General features: G+C 38.9%; 1 protein-coding gene across 3 annotated transcripts in view; it reads right to left on the bottom strand.

Moving 5' to 3' along the window:
* GALNT18 (polypeptide N-acetylgalactosaminyltransferase 18) overlaps window positions 1-22,037 on the bottom strand; it is a 327,555-nt gene that overhangs the window by 115,356 nt on the left and 190,162 nt on the right. For all 3 annotated transcript variants that reach the window (XM_053391140.1, XM_053391122.1, XM_053391130.1), the window contains one exon: window positions 7,993-8,185. In XM_053391140.1, the coding sequence (XP_053247115.1) occupies window positions 7,993-8,185 (193 nt within the window). The remainder of the gene's footprint in view (window positions 1-7,992; window positions 8,186-22,037) is intronic.

Raw genomic sequence — 22,037 nt, 5'->3', positions numbered from 1 at the left:
ACTGCTGTGTAAATACTCCCTTTATTAATGTTTAATTCTCTGCAAAGAGCTTAAAGTTGCATGAATATTATATTGTCGGTTTGTTTAATTTTAATATTTGCATACTCGTGAAAAACATTCCATGAATCAGATAAGATAACCAGATCACATATAGCTTAATAACTAATAGAAATGGTGAAGGAATTAAATTCAGTTCACATTTAAAGGTGAATTTAACTAATTGACACTTTCCAAAACAACATGAGAACCACAACACAGACATCCTTGGAAATTTGCACTTATTTGAATTTTCCAATGCAACTTCTCCAATCAAGCAACACTTACAAATGCATGTATTAGAAAGCAAGCATTAAAATGAATATATTCATTAAAATAACATACAAAAATGCATTCTGTTGGGAAAAATTGCTTGCAAAAATGTGTACACTAGTTAAAACTGATTACGTGTGTTTATTGGGAGAAATTTGAATTAAAATGCTGATGAATTTTGAGGGTGAGCTTTTTTTAAAAAAAAAAAAAGAAAGAAAATTGCTGCAGAAACATGGAGGAAAAAGACAAACTGGGAGAATCAAAATTAACTGACCTTTTATCCCTAGTAACTAAGGAGCAGGAATTTAATTTGACTCAATGTGTCAATATAGGCATATAAAAAGCAATATTTGTAAGTATAATGTTCAGATTATTAAAAAGACCACATTATTCTAAAAGGAGAAAAAATAGAAAGTATCAAACAAGCGCAGGCTGGTTCCTAAGATAAAAGGTCAGAGTAATAATGAGTTCTTGGCCATTTAAAACTTCTGCAGGATAGATTTAATTATAGCTTGCTGATTTCTTATTGTCTTTAATAAAGTAGAACCCAGAAGAAGAAACATTAAACCATCAAAATTAATTTTTGGCACTTAAATGTTAACATTCTTCCTTGAAGGTTGAGAACAAGAATGTTCTCAGTGTGAAGAAATTATATGATCAAAGAAATTGGGAGTTTACAGCCTCAATAAACTCAGTTTTATTGATCTATATGAAGGAGAGAAGAACTTATTGAAGGTTCATGTGGGGAAAATATTGACCTTTCATGAGTGTGTAGGCAGGCACCCTCCATAATTCTAAAGTAGGAAATATTATGTTTGGGTGTGGATATACATACAAGTCTTTGTTTTGGGACCAAACACTCACCTGTCACCCGTTTCATCTCCGCGTCCCCCCCTCACACAAGCTTCATTATCCTGGTTTGTTAACTGACAATAAATCACAGTGGCCTGATTTCAACAATCAAATCTCCTCTTAATAAGCCAAGATATGAGTGTTTTATGCACACATACAGAATCTTTACTTCTCGCTTTGCATGAGATGTGATTAAACCAGAAGTCTCTACCTGATAGTTGTTTCCTGTTTTCGCTAAACTGAGAAACTCTGGTACCAGCTTAGCAGCAAGCCAGGATATTAAATCATGCTTTCAAATACTGAAACTATTATTAACTAGAAACTTCCCGACTTTATTGTTCACATCATGCAGGGAAGAGCCAGGGAATTCATGTATGAGCAAATCTCAGATGCTTAAGTCAAGATATGGTCATCTAAATTCTGCATCTCTGTGTGTGTGTTCATTATAAAATGAAGATTACGATGCTTCAGAAGGGTAAATCATTCATTATTCTTAAAATGCACTTTGGGCTTTCTAGACAGCTAGATTTTCTAAAAAAACATGCGGGCAAGATTGTAGCTAATATGTGTGATATACAGTGCAAAAAGAAAGAAACCCAACAAACAAATAATCATACATCTTATTCTTTCCAAACATCCCACTCCGTGCTCTAACTGTGGCCATTTTCTTAAAAAGCAAGGCTCATAATGCCCATAACTGCTAGCTTAAGTAGATGCCATAGTCTAGTTTAGATGTAACAGCAAACTATAGTTTGTTGCTGCATCTGAGCTCAACAAACAGCAATTTGTCCAAACCACTTTGTGAACAAGCCACTTTATCAAACCAGAATCTGATAGGACACAGCAAAAAAAACACCTCTATTTGTTCCTATAAACAAACGGAAGATTGATAACTCCTCCCCTCACATGCAAAGGGAATAAGGGAACATACAGAGTAACAAAAAACATACAGAGTAACAAGGTGGCCTTGTGTGCAGCCACCATTTATGTCACAGAACCCCATCTAGTTGGAAATATATTAACAGAAGCCTACTTCTGTACATACAAGACTCTTACGTGTATTTGGGAAAGTTGATCTTAATAATCTAATAAACACATTTGTCCAATGTTTAAGTGGAAGAAGCGTACATTGCCGCAATATAATTTTTAATGTGACATGTGCTATAAACTACTTATCTTGGAATGAAAAGTGTGAGGGGAAAACAAATGAAACTACATATAAATTCATAATTAAAGATAACTGAGGTTTTACTTACAGTAATCACACTCTAAATAGAAACCAACAACTGTGGAGTGTGTGAAGTAAAATTCATTTGGGGGGGGAGAGAAATACTGTGTGTAAGAATAGGTATACTTGTCTACTGAAGACAGTTTAATCCTCCACTAAACTGGATTATGTCCATTTTATAATGCATTTTTAGAAAGATATAAGAAGCTCAAAATTTGAGAGAAGATGGACAAAGGTAATATCTGATATATGCTGTAAGGAACTGGGAGCATGTAGCTTTGACAGAATATTATGAGCAAACATGACAGCAGCTTAAAATATTTGAAAGGATGCTGTAAAGTAGGAGGAGAATGATGTAGCAGGGTCATTGTAAGATGGACAGAAAGAAATAAGTCGTGGAGAAGCAAGTTATGGTTGAATATACAAAAACTGCTTCTTTCTAAGTAAAATGGGTGATAATAAAATATGATACCCAGGGTAGTTGTACAATTTCCTTCCCCTTTTTTAAAAAGGAAATTGGACAGGCTTTGGTTTGAAATAGTTTAAGTGAAGACAATTTGTCTATAGATGAAGGTAGAACTAGACACTCTTCTATGCTTTCCCCCTAATTTTATGGTTCTCTGGTTTCTGAAACCTTGTTATTGGAAAGACTACAGGCCAGCTTACATAAAACATTTTTCGTCCACCCTAATAAACTCATTTTCTATCTACAATCTACTATTGAAGTTACAGGAGCACTCCTTGACTTGAGGGGGGAGAGGAGGAACACAAATCCCTAAGCTGTTTGTCTATGATAGCCAAAGAAACAGATAATATTTGCATAAGTATGTCTGGCAGATTACAACTTCATAGGTGGCCTTTTATCCCTCACTGTTAAGAAAAAGAGTAGCAGAATCTCTCCAAAAGAAAGGGAAGGGGCTAATGATAGCTACAGTATTCCAAGGGCTTATTATGTCTTTGTAGCTTTGTCTACACCTAACTGAAAATATCAATATCAAGTACAAATACATACATAGATACATACATACATACATACATACATACATATACTGCATAGTTCTTGTTTGCATATCATTCTTTTTTCAGATTATAGGAGAGAGTTTCTTTAGAGTAGGTACTCAATCAAATTTCTTTATCAATCAAATTTCTATATTCTTCCTCATTTTGATATTAGTTTTTAAAACACTAGAACAGAACAGAGCTAAAACCCTTGTCACTCTCTTATATGTTGCTTCTGCCTTCAACATTTGCCTCACTTTCTGTGAAACACCAGTCTACAAATAATCCAGTTTTTTCAAACATATGTTGTCTTAAAGGTAAAGGTACCCCTGCCCGTACGGGCCAGTCGTGTCCGACTCTAGGGTTGTGCGCCCATCTCACTTAAGAGGCTGAGAGCCAGCGCTGTCCGAAGACACTTCCGGGTCACGTGGCCAGCGTGACGAAGCTGCTCTGGCGAGCCGGCACCAGCACAGCACACGGAAACGCTGTTTACCTTCCCGCTATATTATTAATTGCAGGGCATAAATGAGTCTGTTTTTTATATAAAGATCATTTGTTTAAAACAAAACAAAGTTCTCTGAAGGCCGTGTGTTCTGCCTTCCACAGTGGTGGAGTACACACACACACACACATCCGTTTTTCTAAAAGACACCCCCTCCCCCCCATTTTTTTTAATCTATAACACATATTTACATGAGAGATTAGATATTAAACTACTGGTGCACTACAAGTGTGGGATTCTTAGCAAACAGAAAGGCCATAGAGCAAATTTTGCTTCATTTGCAAGATGAAGAGCCAGAGCTCAGCAGCAGAGCATCTCCAGGAAAGGGTGAGAAGGAGCCTTACTTAAAACATCCTGGAAAACCTTTGCCAGTCAGTGTGGACAATGGTGAGCACTATGGACCAATGGTCTGATTTGGTATATGGTAGCTTCCTATGTTCCTATTCATTTAAATACATACATATCACATATGTTGGCTTGTTGGGTGCAGTTTGGATTTTCTGAGCAAGGATAAAAGTCAGAGCCTCCTGGATACTATTCTAGCCAACAGGTACTTATAGCAAGCCCAAGAGGAGCAGAGAACTATTTTAGTTTGCCTTGCCGAAGAGCTTTCATTCAATATTGCATTGCGTTTCCAATGCAAAGGTAATCATAGCTGAGAACCATGTTTCTGCAGCTTTTTGATGGCCCCTTTATTCAATGCATCCTCCCTGGGAATTTACCATATACTCTGCTCACTCTTTTCCATTCCCATCACCCATTCCCCCTGTTTTCCATTAGTAGAGAATGTTATCTCTGCTTCACAGGCAACTGTGGGGAACCAGACCAGGGACGGTGGGGAGTCTGCATCTAGCTGGAGTGAAAGAATAATTGTGCATCCAGTCCAATGTAGATTCTGGGTTGTCCTTATTAAACTAACAGTTAGCCACATTTTCTTCAGGATAAGATGATTTGCCATTTTTTACACAATGTGCTCCTTATATGGAGCTGCAATACTTGAAATAGTACACAGTCAAGTTGACATCCCATTTCATAAACAGAAATAGACTGGCATTTCTTCACGATATTGTCAAGTGTACTGCAGCTCAGGCGCTGTCAACAGTTTGCCTTACTCACTGAGTATAGCACAGTACTAGATAACAGATTGGAGTGACACAGGTCGGGCAGTAAACAGTTTATAAAAGGCGTCCTTGAACCATAAAAGTAGACTAAGAAACACAGGGGGAGAAAGAGCTGTGTCTATACAATGACTATCTCTCAAGCATCTCATCTCAAGCAGCTCTTGCGAACAATACATTATGGGTCTATATCGCCTAGGCCAGCAGAAGGGGGAACATGTATAGAAGAAAATACAAGCTTGTTTTGAAAAGAAACCTGCCAATGCATTTGTCAGGAAGAATAGTTTGGTTCCAAACTATTGATTCCAAAACTAACAATGGGTTTGATGAATCAGTTTGGAAGACGGGCAAAATGGAAATTGCTGTCTCCTGCCCCCACTGCTGCCATACCCCACAACCACTTCTGCTGTCACTGCACTCCATACCCCGCCACTTCCACTGAGACTGTGCCCCAGCACTTGGGGTGAAGCAGGGCACCTCCTCAAAGTGTTGCTGCTTGGCTTCTCCCCTGGGGGGAGCCAATTGGCAATGTGGCACCCTGAAATGCCTAACACAGTGGGAGCCAGGGCACTCCTTAAAGCATTGCTTCTCAGCTTCTCTGCCTGGGAGCAGGGAAGATCTGTGTTGGGTGCTACACAAGTGATCACAATCCAGCTGTAAAATTGTATTCAGAGCATCTTTTGCAACCATGTTTTCAAACCACAAGAAGAAAACTATGGAAGACTGCTAGGTTGTCCTTCCTGGATTGGGATATACAGTGGTACCTCAGGTTACATACGATTCAGGTTACATATGTTTCAGGTTACAGACTCCGCTAACCCAGAAATAGTGCTTCAGGTTAAGAACTTTGCTTCAAGGATAAGAACTGAAATCGTGCTCCGGCGGTGCAGCGGCAGCAGGAGGCCCCATTAGCTAAAGTGGTGCTTCAGATTAAGAACAGTTTCAGGTTAAGAACGGACCTCCAGAACAAATTAAGTACTTAACCTGAGGTAGCACTGTACAGTAGTTCTACACTAGACAGCACATCCACTAAGTTAACTAAAGTTTATATGACTATGAAAACTGCAACCAACTTTTTCTTTAAAATCCCAACTGTAATAATTTGTTCATAGCTGCAATAATGTTGAGTCTCTCTCACACACACTTTTAAAATTTTATACTTAAAGCTATAAAAAATTTAAATGGAATCCTTGGGGAGCATAATTTCATAAGGAAAATAGAAAGAGACAGCCTGATATTCTGGCAGAAATGTCTTGTTAACTCTAGAAACTTTTCCCTAAATTAATTTACAATTTAAACAAGGAGGCAGATTGTTTATAATTTTGCTGTTAAATAGATTGAAATGAGAAGATTGGTTCAGATATACTGACTTGTCTTTGCATCCAATCCAACACACACATAGAGAGGGTTCTTTATTGCTTTGAGGTCTGACACACCAACACCACTTGCCCAGCATGGCTGTTGAATAAAGCAATGTTCCTTTCTGTGAATAAGGTTCATGTTCATTCAACAGAAACATTTGATGTACTAGATCCTGAAGCTGCTATGATGAACAGGTTTTTACAATGTTGACCAGTCACATTTCTAGTTGTTATCCGTACAATAGTTTTAAACTTATACGTAGAGTGGATTTGAATAAGAAGGGTTCTAGCTTCTGGTCAAAAATAAAAGTGGCATTATTAACTTTAAAATCTCTGAATAGCTTCTTTTTTAAATATTTGAGAGAAGTGCCCCCCATTACTTCTTATAAACAGAGATCAAGAGAAAATTGCTTTTCTGGGGCCAGGGGGACACTCCATTTATATAATTTCCCTCACATGGAAGAAGATCTGCTACTCTGGCCCATAGCAGAAATGTGGAAAAGCACTCTACTTTGGTTTGCAAGTATGAGAGATACTGATGGTATCTTCAGAAGGAGTCATGAGAACTGCAAGGGCACATTGTCTGAATTCCACAGAATTCACTCAATATTGATACTGACTGTTCTACAGTCTTCTTACAAAACTAAACACAGCATACTGTTGAAGGAAAGCAAAGACAGTGGTACCTCAGATTAAGAACTTAATTCATTCTGGAGGTCAGTTCTTAACCTGAAACTGTTCTTAACCTTAGCTTTAGCTAATAGGGGCCTCCTGCTGCCACCGCACAATTTTTGTTCTCATCCTGAAGCAGAGTTCTTAACCCCAATGTACTATTTATGGGTTAGCAGAGTCTGTAACCTGAAGCGTCTGTAACCTGAAGCATCTGTAACCTGAGGTACCACTGTATATTTCCTTCTCCTAAGTTTCTAGTTAATGTATGTGTTGCTTTAAACCACACAAGGGCACTGTTTATCTATTAACCTAACCAGCACTTGTTTGTAAACTTCTCTGTCTAAGTTAACTCCAACCTAAAAGCTGGGTCATTTTGTCTGTTGTTCTTTACAGACAAAATTTCTACTTTTTCTTTCCTATCTCTACTCATCCTATAAATAGTCCCTGCATGAATAAAGCCTCTGAACTCCAGAAACTGTGACTACCTCAATATAATTCATCTAAGCTGCAAAGTCTGCTAACACATACACATCCCAAAGTGCTTTTTCTAATCTTTAATGTTATTGCAACAAACCAAGTATCACTTGCTAAGTGTTTACTTCTTCATTTCTTTCCCAACTGGAGTGTTTTAAAAACGAAGTTGAAACTGGTGTTGATTTAATTATGTGAAATAGCCCTTACTTTATGCACAATTATTGGGATAAGAACTCTGAAGACCATGGGCACGACTTAGCCAACATTAAACCACTTGAATTTTTCTTGATGGAAGATATTTAAGTGCATTCTTAATTCATCTGTTAAAATCTATTGTTCTTGAAAGTGCTTGATCTGGGCCAGAGTCTATCTTTTTTATTTAATACATTTCAAGTTTTCAAAAATTGACTAATTTACAATTTAAAAAATATTCCAAAGACAACATGCATTATGCCCACCAGAACATGCATTCCTTACCCATTGGGTCTAAAGTCAGGCAATGGTCTATCCAGGGGGAGACGATCACTCAGGTAAGCATTGTAGCCATAATACTGGAATTGTTTGAGGGCAATACGTCTGTTCTCGGGGCTCAGATCCTGACCCCAGTGAGCAAAGAGGGATGAATCAGTGAAAGCCTCTGCAGGATTTTCTTCTGGTTTCAGAGGTGCTTCTGTAAAACAATAATATAAATGATTTTCTTTAACAACAACAACAATGCAATTTAGAACTTTTATTTATACAAGGTAATATTCAGGTTTGGTGCAAATTTGTAACTTTTTACAATGCTACTGTAATATTTCACAAGATCAAGCCTGGTTGGCATCTGTCTGTCTCAGGAGACAATGGAGGAGTGCACCTTTGGGACTGAGGTCAATCTGTTGGCAAGCCAGACTTGGCTAAACACCAGCCTGCCCTAGGCTGGCTATACAAAAGCTTTCATAAACAGGTAGCAACCATTCAATGAGCCCAATATCTTTACTCCAGAAAGATATGTATCTAACTACACAAAGTCAGTCTGCTATCTGGTCAGTCTTTAACAATAGCCAAATTCTGGCACAGGTGGTCCAAAACACTGCCAGGTTTAGCATGTGGCCTGATTATTCAGTGTGCAAAGCATTGGAACTTCAATCCTAAAAAATTGAACAGCCGCAAACGCCTACAAAGCTGGAAACCATGTTTTCACACTGCAGATCTATTGGCACTTGCAGGTTTTACTGATTCAGTGGGTTCTAAATGTTGTTGTGAAATATTGTTTATTTAAATTAATTTTCATGACTTTTAAAAAGGATGTTTGTAGCTCGCCTTGAAAATGTTAGACTGAAAGGTGTAACATTTAAATGAAGCATTCCATATCTTGTGTACTAAACAGTTAATAAGATGCTTTACTTGTGCCTTTATTTTAATTTTATTTACTTTACACAGGGCCATAGCTAGGGGGTGCTGAGGTGGGACATAACCCATAAATATAAACATTGATTATTGCCTCATGAGAAATGGTTTTAAATACAGTAGAGGGTGAATTGAATGGGGGGAAGAGTTGGAGGAGAGGCAGAAAGAAGAGCTAATTTGTCCATGGCTAGGTGGCGCAATCTGGACAGTTCTGCCAGGGACACAAGATCACCTAGCTACGGCTCTGGTAGTACATATAGTAAGAGTAAACTCAATCCTTGCTAAGACAGTGTTACTCGTACATCAGATTAAAGTGGGATATATTTACAAAAACATCTCATAAATCAGTAAAGGTAAAGGGACCCCTGACCATTAGGTTCAGTCGTGGATGACGCTGGGGTTGCGGTGCTCATCTCGCTTTATTGGCTGAGGAAGCCGGCATACAGCTTCCGGGTCATGACTAAGCCGCTTCTGGCGAACGGAAACGTCGTTTAACTTCCCGCCGGAGTGGTACCTATTTCCCGCTGGAGGAAAATCTACTTGGATTTTGATGTGCTTTTGAACTGCTAGATTGGCAGGAGCAGGGGCCGAGCAACTGGAGCTCACCCCGTCACAGGGATTCGAACTGCCGACCTTCTGATCGGCAAGCTCTAGGCTCTGTGGTTTAACCCACAGCGCCACCTGCAAAACACAGTAGCCATCCCCAAAACACCTAGAATCAATATCTGGCAATCTGAGGATGAAACCCTGCCTCACTTTATTCATTTCAAAGTGAATAAGTATGTTAGATATCAAAAGTGAATAGTTATCTTTCTTGAGCTAACAAGCAAGAAAACATAATAAAGTATTCAGACACATCTATCTCTGCTGAGGCCTTTGTATTTTAGGGATATCTATCAACTTGCAATAAATATTAGGCACTATAGTGCCTATCACTCTGATGAAATGAAAAAGGGAAGCCAAATGGATGATATTATCCGGCAAGTAATAATAGGTACAATGTCAGTTTCTCTCTGCGGCTTTCCCTGCTATGTAAATTCTGACCAAAGACCTATGACTGGGCAGAAGCCCATAGAATCTAATACATTAATATGGCATATTATGCCAAATATAGAACAATATATGGGATGGGTACAGGCTCTATGAATAGAAACCCAGCACATGCTACAGTTCAAAGATCTGTGCTCCCCAAAATACATTACTTCCCTCCAATACTCACAATGACTTTCAGTCAGATTGGCTTGTATTCCTTTAAAAGAAAAAAAAGAAGAGGAAATGTGTTCCCCTGCCCTCTGTGTGTGAGTAACCAAAAATGGCTGGTATATTCAGAAAACAAAGAGGTTTTTGAAATGCAAAAGCTGCTAAACAGCGTGTCAGGTCATGGATAATCAATGAGACGTTATTCAGATGCAACACTTTACTGTGACTTGACATTTCACAAGTCGAGCCCTTCCTCATAATTTATTACAAGAACCTCCAAGACCTTGAATGGTATTTGACATAATATAATACACTTTAGCATCCTGCAAGCAGCTTCTCTGGATGCAAAATACAAAAATGTGGAGAAATATTTCCATAAAATAAATGCATCTCCCCAGCTGTACAGATTCAGAACAGTACACAGGATGAAGCTTAACGTCTGTAAACTGAAGCTCTCACACAGTGATCTTCCCCCACATACACAGGCACTTGGCATGTTTTTAATCTGGACCATTTAAATTCTTTATAATCCACAACTTTGTTGTACTGGAGGAAGGGAAACAGTGTTAATTCTTGGCTAGGAGTGAGTTCCTTGTGCCAATGCAAGAAAACAGCCTGGTTCACACATAATGCTAAGTCTATGTTTATTAAACTATGGTTTATTAAACCATGGCTCACTATGATATCCAAATCCTGCTCAGTGGCTTAACTATCATTTGCTTATTGCCAACAAACTATAATCTGAAGTCATGTATTGTTAATGGCTTGCTTTGTTTTAACTATGGTTTGGTGTCGCATGTGAACCCAGCACTTTTCCTTAATCATGGTTAGTTTGGCCACCACATCCCAAACATTCAACCAGTTACAAAGGCGCATGACAAGAGTAGCTGGAAAACTAAATAAACGTTTGAAAAAGAGAGAGTCATGTTGTGTTTAATTGTCTGTGGAACAGCTTGTGGTTTGTTATAAACCACGTCTTTAGTATGATGCACAAACCAGGCCAATGACTCATTTCACACTGACACAGGGACTTAAATGCCCAGTCATATAAGCCACAGTTTGTGGCCTTCCTCAATCACTTGCCAATGCAAAAAAGTAATTATAATTAAATACCAACATTCCTATGTTCATCAAAGCTACAAAATATAATGTGGTTGGGATATAATGCTTACTGACCAGTTCTGTAGCATGTCATAGGTGTAGAGGACACACACACATACAAACATACACATTAATTTCTGGAGTTCCCAGAAAATACAAAACTAGCAGCTAGTTAAGTCACAGTCATACATTCTTCAATTCAGATACATTTGCCAACGACAGCTCTTTATTAATGCAGTTCCACACAATGTACTCTAGAAAAAATTCTGTAGACTCTTTTGATTGCTGTCTCTGGAGACTGACTGAGCCACACAACAACTCCTACACTATCACCCATAGGCCCAAAAGGCAGCTTCAGCAGGCAAGATAAAAATATATACTGTATGAGGAAAACAGCTTATGTAATGACACTCTCTACCATCCGGGATCATAACTCCTGACTTATGTCAAGAAGCTTGTCCTTTTATCTTTATTTTTAACATAAATTGAGAAGATTAAGCTGTTGGCTTCTTCTGCAGTGCCCTTCTTCCTCCATCCCCCACCACGACTCTGACAAGAGACTAATGAAAGACTGGTAGCTTGCACTGGCTTTCAGTCACCTAAATATGTAGCACTTCTTAATCTGTCAAGGCACTTTGCTTCTGCTAAATCCTGGGATCAGCTCCATTTCACTTCGGGGACGAAAATCATGCCAAACCCTCATTTCAGATGAGAAACATGACCTTGACAAGCCTATTAAAAACAGCTGAATATAACAATGTGGAGCACGCATTACTTAAGGTAGTGCCTGGCTTATTTGAAGAGGGCATATATCTCATTTCCTCCCATCATGTGTTACAAGGCAGAATAGCAGCCTTCCCCAGCCTGGCGCCCTCCAGATGTTTCAAAATACAACTCCCATTATGCCTGACCATTGGCCATGTTGGCTGGGGCTGATGGGAGTTGTAGTCCCAAAAAATCTGAAGGGCATCAGGCTGGGAAATTCTGAAATATAGATGTAAGATACATGCATTAATATACAAGAGCAGAGATTCCATGTTCACAGTTTTCTGGGTTTATTCTTTCAGAGCCTTGCCAGGTTAAAAAAAACCCTATTGATTAACTTGCTTGAGTTTAATGTAGTCTGGGTTCGTATTTTATATTCTATCTATATTCAAGTGCCTCTTCCTTCCAGTTATTCCTGCACTAGGCTGCATCTTTTGTACTGCACATGTGAGGTGTGTGCTTCTTAAGAAAATCTAAAGATATATGGCTTGGTTTCCACTATCACTCCCCCAAGCCCTCCTCCCCTTTCATCTTCGTTGAGAATTGCACATTCGTAAGTGTCAATCTCACCTATGGTTTTCTATGCATTAGAATTTCATGTGTTATTTTTTTCATCACAGGGAATGCTTGGACTTTGAATCTGTGAATATGATATACAGAGTATATAGAGTATAATAATCAACAGTCTTTAACTTCAACCCTTGACCCTGGGAGATATCACATAAACATGACAGTCACAAGATCCAATTTGCTAACATTTCTGAAGCATGTTTTGTTGAAGGGAAAGCCTGATTTTTGTTTTTGGCTTAACACCATACTGCCCTGAATGTGTACCAAACATCCACATAGATAATTCAGGTCAGATCTTCTTTCTGATGCCCTGAATTCTAGGTGAAATTGTGTCAGTAACACGAGGTTACTGTGTTCAGTCTGAACTTAACAGTACAACAGTACTACAGGAATTACTGGACTCAGTCCTTAGCTCACAGTGTAGTTTAGTGTTTGGTGGAGACTGTGCCCCCATAGAATTTCCACTCCTCTCTCCAGCACCACTTGCCAAAAAGACCACTGCATAAGGTCAGCAAACAGAAAGGATATTGAAATGTTGGATTCTTCTTAAGTTTAAGACTCAGAGCCATTTGTTCCTACTTTGCTTGTTGCTTTCTGTTCCACAACTGCCTCTTAGAAGTAATAAGCTGGGGGAGGTGGTCAGCTGACAAAATATGCAAGAAGGAAAATAGCAGCAGCAGCAGCAACAGCAGCTGTGCACTAAAAGACAAGCTCATTTGCTTCTGATCCTTTAGAAGGGGAACTCTCAGAAGAGGTTATGAGCAGGTCTAATCAGGAAGGAGGGCTTGTCTTTTTGTTTTGTTTTATGGATGTAGTGGATTTATTTTTCCTTGAAAAAGGGTTTGGGAAACAATATATAATGTCATATTTTACACAGCTGCCATTCTTCTCCTGTTCTCCTTCCCTAGTTCTAGCCTTGGGAGGGAATTTCCATGTTCTTGTTGTCCCTTGGATTCAGCTAGTTTTCCCTAATTGATCTCAGAAACACATCAAGTAAGTACCGGTAATTCAACTGCTGGTTCTATGTGACTGACATTGCAGAACGCAGAAAACTGCCTTATATTGAATCAGGCCTTTGGTTCATCAATGTATACAGTGACTTGCAGCACAGATTTCAGATAGCAGTCCCTCCTAGCTCTACCTAGAAATGATAGGAATTGAACCAGGAACTTTTTGCAGATAAGGCAGATGCTCTAGCACTAAGCCATGGCCCTTCCCTATACATGACTCAATACACTTCAGAGCTCCTTTCTTGCCTTGTCAAAACAGAGGTTCACAAAGACCAAGAATAACTGCCACATACACAAATATGCATGATGCCCTGATGATTTTATTTCCTCCTCCTTCCTCTCATTCCACCAGAACAACTCCTTAACAAAGTATTTAACCATATGCATAAAGTTTAAAGACATGATTAGTCAACAGAATTAACCTCCCGAAGACTTCAAATTAGGCATGTGCTTAAACATCCTGCTGAATTACGAACTCCAGGAAAAAAACAAACCAAGGTATTCATGCATATCGATTGCTGCTGTTTCTGCGAGGGAAGAGAAAAGCAGCTTAAGCTGACAGGCTGATGCAGACTGCCAACCACAACACAGGCAAGATACGTAGCTCTTTGAGAGCTGTGCTTGCTTTATTCAGCACTCCATTTAGCATCAATGAGCACATTTACCTGGAAAAAAGCTCCTCTCCAGTTAACACTACAAGGGTCAGAACTCAAATTCTTAGTCACAAACAAACTGATCTACAAGAATGTGTGTGTAACATAAGCTTGTCTTCTGTCATCAGTCCTCGATCTCAGGGAACTTGCATTTGACATCCAAAAGAAGGTGCTGTTATGAATATAAGGTTAGTATAGCATTTAAAATTGAGGGGAGAACACAGGGATACCTGCATGAGCAGAAGAATTTCCACTTGTACAATGGGACTTTACTTTCTTCTCCTCTCTCCACCCCTTGACCCTCCTCGTGAGCCCTTTAAATCTTCTCCAAAGGGTAAGAGGACCCTACATAATAGATTTTGTGGGGTGTGCAGGGGACTAGTGGAAGTTGAAGATCCACTACATGAACAGAAGTCCAGCTCACAGAATGTTGGATTCCAGTCATATACCTCAGTTGGCATAAATATGAGAGAGTACAGGATAGGCTCCATACAAACCTGCCCTTACCCATCTCAGTTTCTTTTTCTTCTTCTTTATTTATTTTAATTTTGACAAAGTAATAACCATAAACAGGAATCTCTACTGAATGGAACTGCATTTTTGCACTTCTGCATATGTCACAGTCAGAGACCTCTATTAAATTAACCCCATATGTTGAAAGACATATGTTGGTCACACGCCACATTTTTCTTTTTAAGGTCAATTTTCTCTTTTCTTTTCTTTGAGAAGCTAGTAACATTTACTAGTGGTTTCTCCTTGTCTTTCTGCACACTCCCTTTTCAACAAATTCCAAGCAGCGACATTCCACTGAATGAGCACCAGAGGAATAGCCTTTAAAGTCTACAAGTAAGTGTGAGCCAATTGTAAATTTAGAAAATGACATTTCAAATGTTGCCCAGCTAGACTGATTCCTTCTATCCCACTGCTGACATTTATAAAAAGGAACTGTGTTAATTTGAAGCTCTACAACACAGTCTCTGAAGATTCATATATCTTTCTTGTTATTGTTTTCAAAATGGAAGGTGGTTAACTAATGTAAGCACTGCTGTGAACATTTTGTACAAGTGGCACAGCAATTCCCATTACAGCTGCTTGCCCAGGGTGTGTTTCTTACTTCCCCCCCAAAAACCCTCACAGGATGAGGATGATGACAAGGATAAAGAAGCATAACAGATTGATGGTATTTGTGCACAGCAGTTGTGAACAGCACTGCCAGACCTATGGTATTAAAATAGTGCAGGGAAGGCTAATATATCCAGTCCAAAATGTACTAATTTAAAAAGTATTTTATACTTGCAGTTTTCATAGCTTCACTGTGACTGCTTTTGGATGGTATGTTACTTTAAGAATATTGCTGGAAGCACCTCAAATGTGCACTTGACTTCACACTGGGAATTATCACATATACCAAAAGCCGCAGCCCTTTGGCATAGAAATTGCTTGTGCAAAGCCAGTCTTACACACTCACATCTCTTTGAAACAGACATCTTGTCTCATGCAGTCTTCAATGAGTGACAAAAATCATGCAGCAAATTGATCTGACTGCCATTAATTCCCCCACTTTCTGTGAACAGACTGCAATGTACAACTATAAGGGTGACTCATTGCTTATAGACAATAAAGTCCTCCAAGACTAGAAGACAATCAGACTGCAAATTCCCATCTAACTATTCCAGGGACAATGAGGCCTGATGGACAACCAGGAGGATAGCAACACAAACACATGGCTATAGCTGATGCTTCAGCCATTTTATTCATGCAAATCTATGCAAATCTTATCTTTTTTCCTTGTTAATAAAGTACACAAAAGCAAAGCAAGGTGCTAAATAATGTCCTGACAAAATGTATGAAACACCTCTCCATTATGGCCACTGTACCACTGAGCATACAATACCCTTTGTAAAGCATCTGTTATATTTCTAATTTGTTTTAGTTTGAACCCAATTGGACATTGGGCCCTTACGTACCCCTAACCATCACACTAGCTAATCAGAAATACATGTTTATGGCTATGTGCCTGCCATTACTGCCCACATAGTTCCCAAATGAGATATCTGGTCAAAAGCTTCAGGGAGAATCAACAGTTTCATTCTCTTTTATGAGCCAAAATTTCCTCCCAATTAGCTCTGTTTTAAAAGAAGATCAAATTGTATCAGATGTTAGATGTGCCAGTGAAACCTGCATTAAAGGGGTTGATTTGCATTTACCTAGCACTGTAGAACTAATTCTCTTTTGGTAGCTCCAATTTTCCATGACTAATTTGTAGTTTCTTAGTAAACTAGACCCAAGGTTGTTATTTTGGAATGTGAGCTGGAATCTTCAAATCAGCAGATGGGCTGGGATTCTACTCTCAATTTTCTGCACAGTGCCCAGGTAATACGCTTCAGGTGATGAGAGGATTTCTGTCTGCTGTAGCCGGTATAGCGCTGATGGGTCCAGAATTTGTATCATTGCAACAGTTTTCTCTAAAAGAACAAATCCTAAATGCTGATTCCTAAAATAAAGTCAATGGATTTTATATGAAGGCAACCCTTTCATTAACCTTGAGAAAAGAGTCCACGTTATTTACTGCATATTTGAAGAAGCTTCTGTTTTTTCCCTGAAGTTAGAAACAGTTACCACAGAAGTAAAACACCACACTGAGGTACGGAGACAATTAATTTTCTGTGATCTTCTCTCCAAACATCTTGAGGGTAAGCTGATGTGGCATTCTTCACCCACAAAACATAGCAGAGAAGAGCATAACTATTTTCTCTAGGAAATATTCAAGAAAGAAGTATGTACGTGTGCATGGATGGGGGTATTTTCTGGTAAAACTCCCATGAAAAACAGCATGCAAACAAATCCTCAGTTTTGTAAAGGAGCTGTAGATATAATTTCAAAAAAACAACATTGAAAAAGCAAGCTCATAACCTCACAAAGCTATTGGTTGTGTGCTTTAACACATAAAATTAACAGTGCCTCTGTTAGTAATTTTTCTCTGCAATTTTTCTTATTTATTTGCTTAAACTGCACAGGGTATCACTTTACTCTGTGTCTATTACATTGAGTAGATTGGTTCATCATGTTGATGTGTTCTTCATTACTTCTCCATAATAAGAACCAGTATTTCACTTTGAATATTCATCATATGGAAACAATCTCCTTAAATATTATAAATGCTCTTGCTAAAATGATTGACTGCAATGAAGCCTTGAAATAAAGCTGTAAGAGAGGAAGTGTGTTTGTGTGTGTGTGTGATGCACAGCAGAAAGACCAGTAATGAGAGCTAGGAATTATGGGCAATGTTGATAAGCAAGAGTAATTGGATAAAATCATAGGGTAAAATTACTTTCTGATGGGCTCCTAGGCCCATAAATACCATAGTCATAGTTGCATTGCCACCTTCCAATTTCTATCTCCCTTCCGCTTCTTGCCTCATAGAACAATGGCAACGGCATGAATACAAAGTTTTCCACATTAAGAGGGAGGGAAGAAGAAAATTTACTCGTTTGGTTTCCTTCAAAAACAGCTCCTCTAGTTTTGTAATAGAGTATTAGGACACCTCTTCTCTCATCCAGAAAACTCACTTTTATTTCATCAGAGGAAGTGTCACAATTAAAATTTTAATAATAAAAGGATGGAGCCAAATGTGTTCTTGTTTAATTCCTTTGGATCAAAAGTAGTAATTTTGGGAAGCATTCATTATTGCCTTATGAAATCTTTGACAGTAAGAAAACAAAAATGCCATCTCTGCGTACAAAAAAGGAGCGAAAACAATGCAACTTTTTTTTCAATATTTACCTAGATTATGAGCTACCTACTTTATAATTCTGTACTTATCTCTTCCTGGGCTCTTGAAAAGTTACAGCAAGAACAAAAGCCAGCACTGCATGTGTCACAGTCAATCAAGGAAGAAAAAAAGGGTTTCATTGAAACTCGTGCCAAATGCACAGATCTACCAAGTGCTATAGTTTCCTATGTTTTTTACCAACCTTACAAATATATTCAAATTCATTATTGAAAATGAAAAAGACATGACTGTATGTGTACAGTTACTTACAGCACAATGTGGATATGGAAGTAAGCCCCACTGTGTTCAGGAGGGTTTGCTACCAGCTACGTGGATACAGAGTTGTAGCCCTACTGTTTCAGAATAATGCTAATACCAAAAATCCTGTCTGTCGTTGGAATATACAGTCTATAGTTGAGTGATAAAATACATGTTTGGCATGCATGCAAAATACCCTAGGTTCAACCCCCAGCACCTCCAGGTAGGGCTAAGAAATAATCCTGCCTGAACTCTGGAAAGCTGTGTGCATTAGGAGTAGCCAAAATGGTGGCTTCCAGTTGTTATTGGACTCCCAACTCCTAGCAGTCCCAGCTAGTAGGACCAATAGTCAGGGGTGGTGGGATAAGCTGTCAAACAGCATCAGGATGGCACCATGTTGGCAACCCTGGTTGAAGACAATACTAAGCTAGATGGACCAATGGTCTGACTTGGGATGGATAACCTTCTTTTGTATCATTGCCACAGACAGTTCAGCTCATTCTGGGAAGCGGTTATTTTACCACTACAATGTAGCAGTGCATAATGAAAACTGAATTGTACCGATTGTACCCATGGTGGCCAGTTCACACCATTAGAATCAATGTCACAAAGCACCTGCTCATTGTGTTAGCAGATCCTCACCACATGCTTTACACTAGCAGACCATTTCAGTATGTGGCTTTCCTGGTGTGTAGCGGTGATTCTCCGCAAGGTATTTTTTAAAAATTCAGCATTGCGGTTATCTTTAAACAAAAGATGTTCCAATCTCGAGCATGCTTAGACATTTTAATGGCCCTTGTTTCCTTGCTGATTGGGGAAAAAACTGGTCTGGCCTGCTCTTGTGCCTTTAACAGCAATTTGATCTGCAGAAATGGGCAACTGAAACATTTACAGCATAGTTGGCAGGATTGTTTGTACATGATTGAGGTAATGTGAGGCAAAGGTTGAAAGTAGGAGCAGCATACAAGAAAGTGACCCAGGTGTTGGCTCTGTTCTGTTGTAGTACTTTGGCTAATTTCAAAACTAATTTCAAAATTATGAAGAGGTGGCATAGAAATATCAGATATACTTAGTTTGGTTAACTACCTGTTCCAAGGATTCATCCAATAATCTCCCCCCAAAGTGACACATCATGAAGTTATATGAAAAGGGTATTATTTATTTATTACTTCCATGCATTTATATATTTTCATTTTAGTATGTAAACTACCAGCAAAGAAACAACGTGCCACTGAAATACTGTAGGGAGGGATGATGCTAGGAAAGTATAAATGTGCCTCAGTCCTTTCTGGCATTCATTAACACTTTCTGTTCCAAAGCAATTCATTAATTTTGCACAAGCCTTTCTTCCGTTTTTTTAATCCACTGATGTGGAAATACATGTAATATTTTTATATATGTTATAGTGCACAATTAACACTCCTACCTTACCCATCAACAGTTATTTACAAATCAGTTATATTCCATATGTGTTCCCTTTCAAAGTTAATGAACTTCTAGAGAGATAGTCCTGTTAAACCTTCTGCAGCAAAAGCAAGAGAGTCACCCTGTTGATACTTTGCTCTTTGTGCCCTAAATCGGCCCAATCTAACAACATGAATTTAAATAGGGACAAATGTCTGGTTCTTCACTTAGGCAGGATTAACCAGCTATACCAATATAAGATGGAGGAGACCTGGTTTGCCAGTAGGGGTTTTAGTATACCACAAGCTTCACATGAGTCAACAGTGTGATGCAGCAGCAAAAAAGCTAATGCTGTTCTAGGCTTCATCAACAGAAGTATAGCGTCCCAATCAAAGGAAGTAATAGTACCATTCTATTCTGCCTTGGTCAGACCATACGTGGAGTACTGTGTCCATTTCCAGACACTACAATTTAAGGATGTGGTGGTACCTCAGTTCTCAAACAAAAGCCCATTCAACTTCCAAAACGTTCGAAAACTGAGGTGTGGATTCCCATTGGTTGCAAGAGCTTCTTGCACTCAGCGGAAGCCACATCGCATGTTCGGGTTCCAAAAAACATTAGAAAACGGAAGCATTTACTTCCGGGTTTTTGGCGTTCAAGAATCAAAACGTATGACAATGGAGGTGTTCGAGAACCGAGGTTCCACTGTATTGCAAAGCTGGAATGTGTGCAGAGGAGGGCAACCAAGATTATCAAGGGTCTGGAAACTGAGCCTTACAAGGAGCGCTTGAAGGAGCTGGGTATGTTTAGCCTGGAAAAGAGGAGAAAGAGGAGGTATCATAGCCATCTTCAAATATCTTCAGAGCTGTCACATAGAAGAGGGAGCATGCTTGTTTTCTCCTGCTCTGGAGGGTAGGACCCGTACCAGTGGATTCAAGTTACAAGACAGGAGATTCTGGCTCAACATCAGGAAGATGTTTCTAAGAGCTCTTTGACAGAGGAACAGATTCTTTTTGGGAGGTTGGGGACTCTCCTTGCTTGAAGGTTTTTAAGCAGAGGTTGGATGGCTATCTGCCATGGATGCTTTAGTTGAGATTCCTGCATTGCAGTGGGATGGACTAGATGAACCTCTGGGTCCCTTCCAACTCTACAATTCTATGATTGTGTGGATTACTATTACTATTATTATTTAAATTTGTATCCTGCCCATCATCTGAAGATCTCAGGGTGGTTCACAGCATATGCCTTCATTAAAGAGTAGTGCTACTTTTAACCATTAGAGGAAAAAGGTGGGATAAGAATAAATAGATAGATGATAAAAATAAAAATAAAAAACCAAATACGAGTTCTTTTTAAAAAAATGAAAAATGCAAGGAACTTTATACAGAAGTCTTGCTTTGTTAATGCATTCAGTGTCTGCTTGACTGTGCCTTAATCGTGTTAAGAATCAAATATCAGTATTTTCCAGCTTGGTAAACAGCCAATTTTGTCAAAAGATGTCACAGCAAATACAGAGAAACAGCATTCCAGACTTTCTCAGTCACATTAAAGAGGAGTTTGGAATAACTGTATGATTGCAGTGTATTCCCATGCTACGAAACTAAGATTTTTCAAAGCAATAACTTGCACATCAATTTTAACTAGATTAAGAAACCACTTTGGTAGAATAATACGCTGACATTCTCTATAGCTTATTTTTATTATTGTCAGAAACACACACATTTACATGCAAACTCCTTTAACAACAGCCAGAAGAACTACAAGCAAATGAAATATTGTTCAATCTCCATTCAACCAGAAAAGAAGGGATTTGTGCCCATGTGTGTGTGACACATAGCAGAGCCAATCTTGAGCATCAAGTATTCTGATGAAACAGAAAAAAGGAAGCCCCAATTTTTAGGGGCAAATTATTTTATTTATTGACAGCACTGTTGTTACTATAACTTATTTATCAATCACCTTCTAAAACACTGTCTCAAGGCAGTTTGCACACAAGTTACTGATATGATCCATAGGGCCTCATGATCCATAGTACCAACACCTTGAACTTGCCTCTCTAGAAAATATTCAAGGCAGTAAACAAATGTATAAAAGAACCAAACAATGAACCAACATTATGAATTAAGAAAGCTAAAACTCAGGACAAAAGCAGAAGCAGCCAACGCTGTTGGCGAAGCTACCCCTGGAACCCATTAGCAAGCTGTTACAGAGCCAAGTGAACTTCTTCTACCGCACAGCATCCCTATATCTTCTATCCCTGTTTCAGTTGTCTGACTGCTGTACTTCAGGTGGTTGGGGTGGGGTACAGTTTGGGGCTCCAGTTGATGATCAGGGCCCCAGCTGATTATCTCAACGGTTAAGCAGACTCAAATGAATGGAGGTGGCTCTTGAGGTAATTGG

This window comes from Podarcis raffonei, chromosome 1, assembly GCF_027172205.1.
Source record: "Podarcis raffonei isolate rPodRaf1 chromosome 1, rPodRaf1.pri, whole genome shotgun sequence".
Taxonomy (NCBI): Eukaryota; Metazoa; Chordata; class Lepidosauria; order Squamata; family Lacertidae; genus Podarcis; species Podarcis raffonei.
This window is presented reverse-complemented; position numbering and strand designations above follow the sequence as displayed.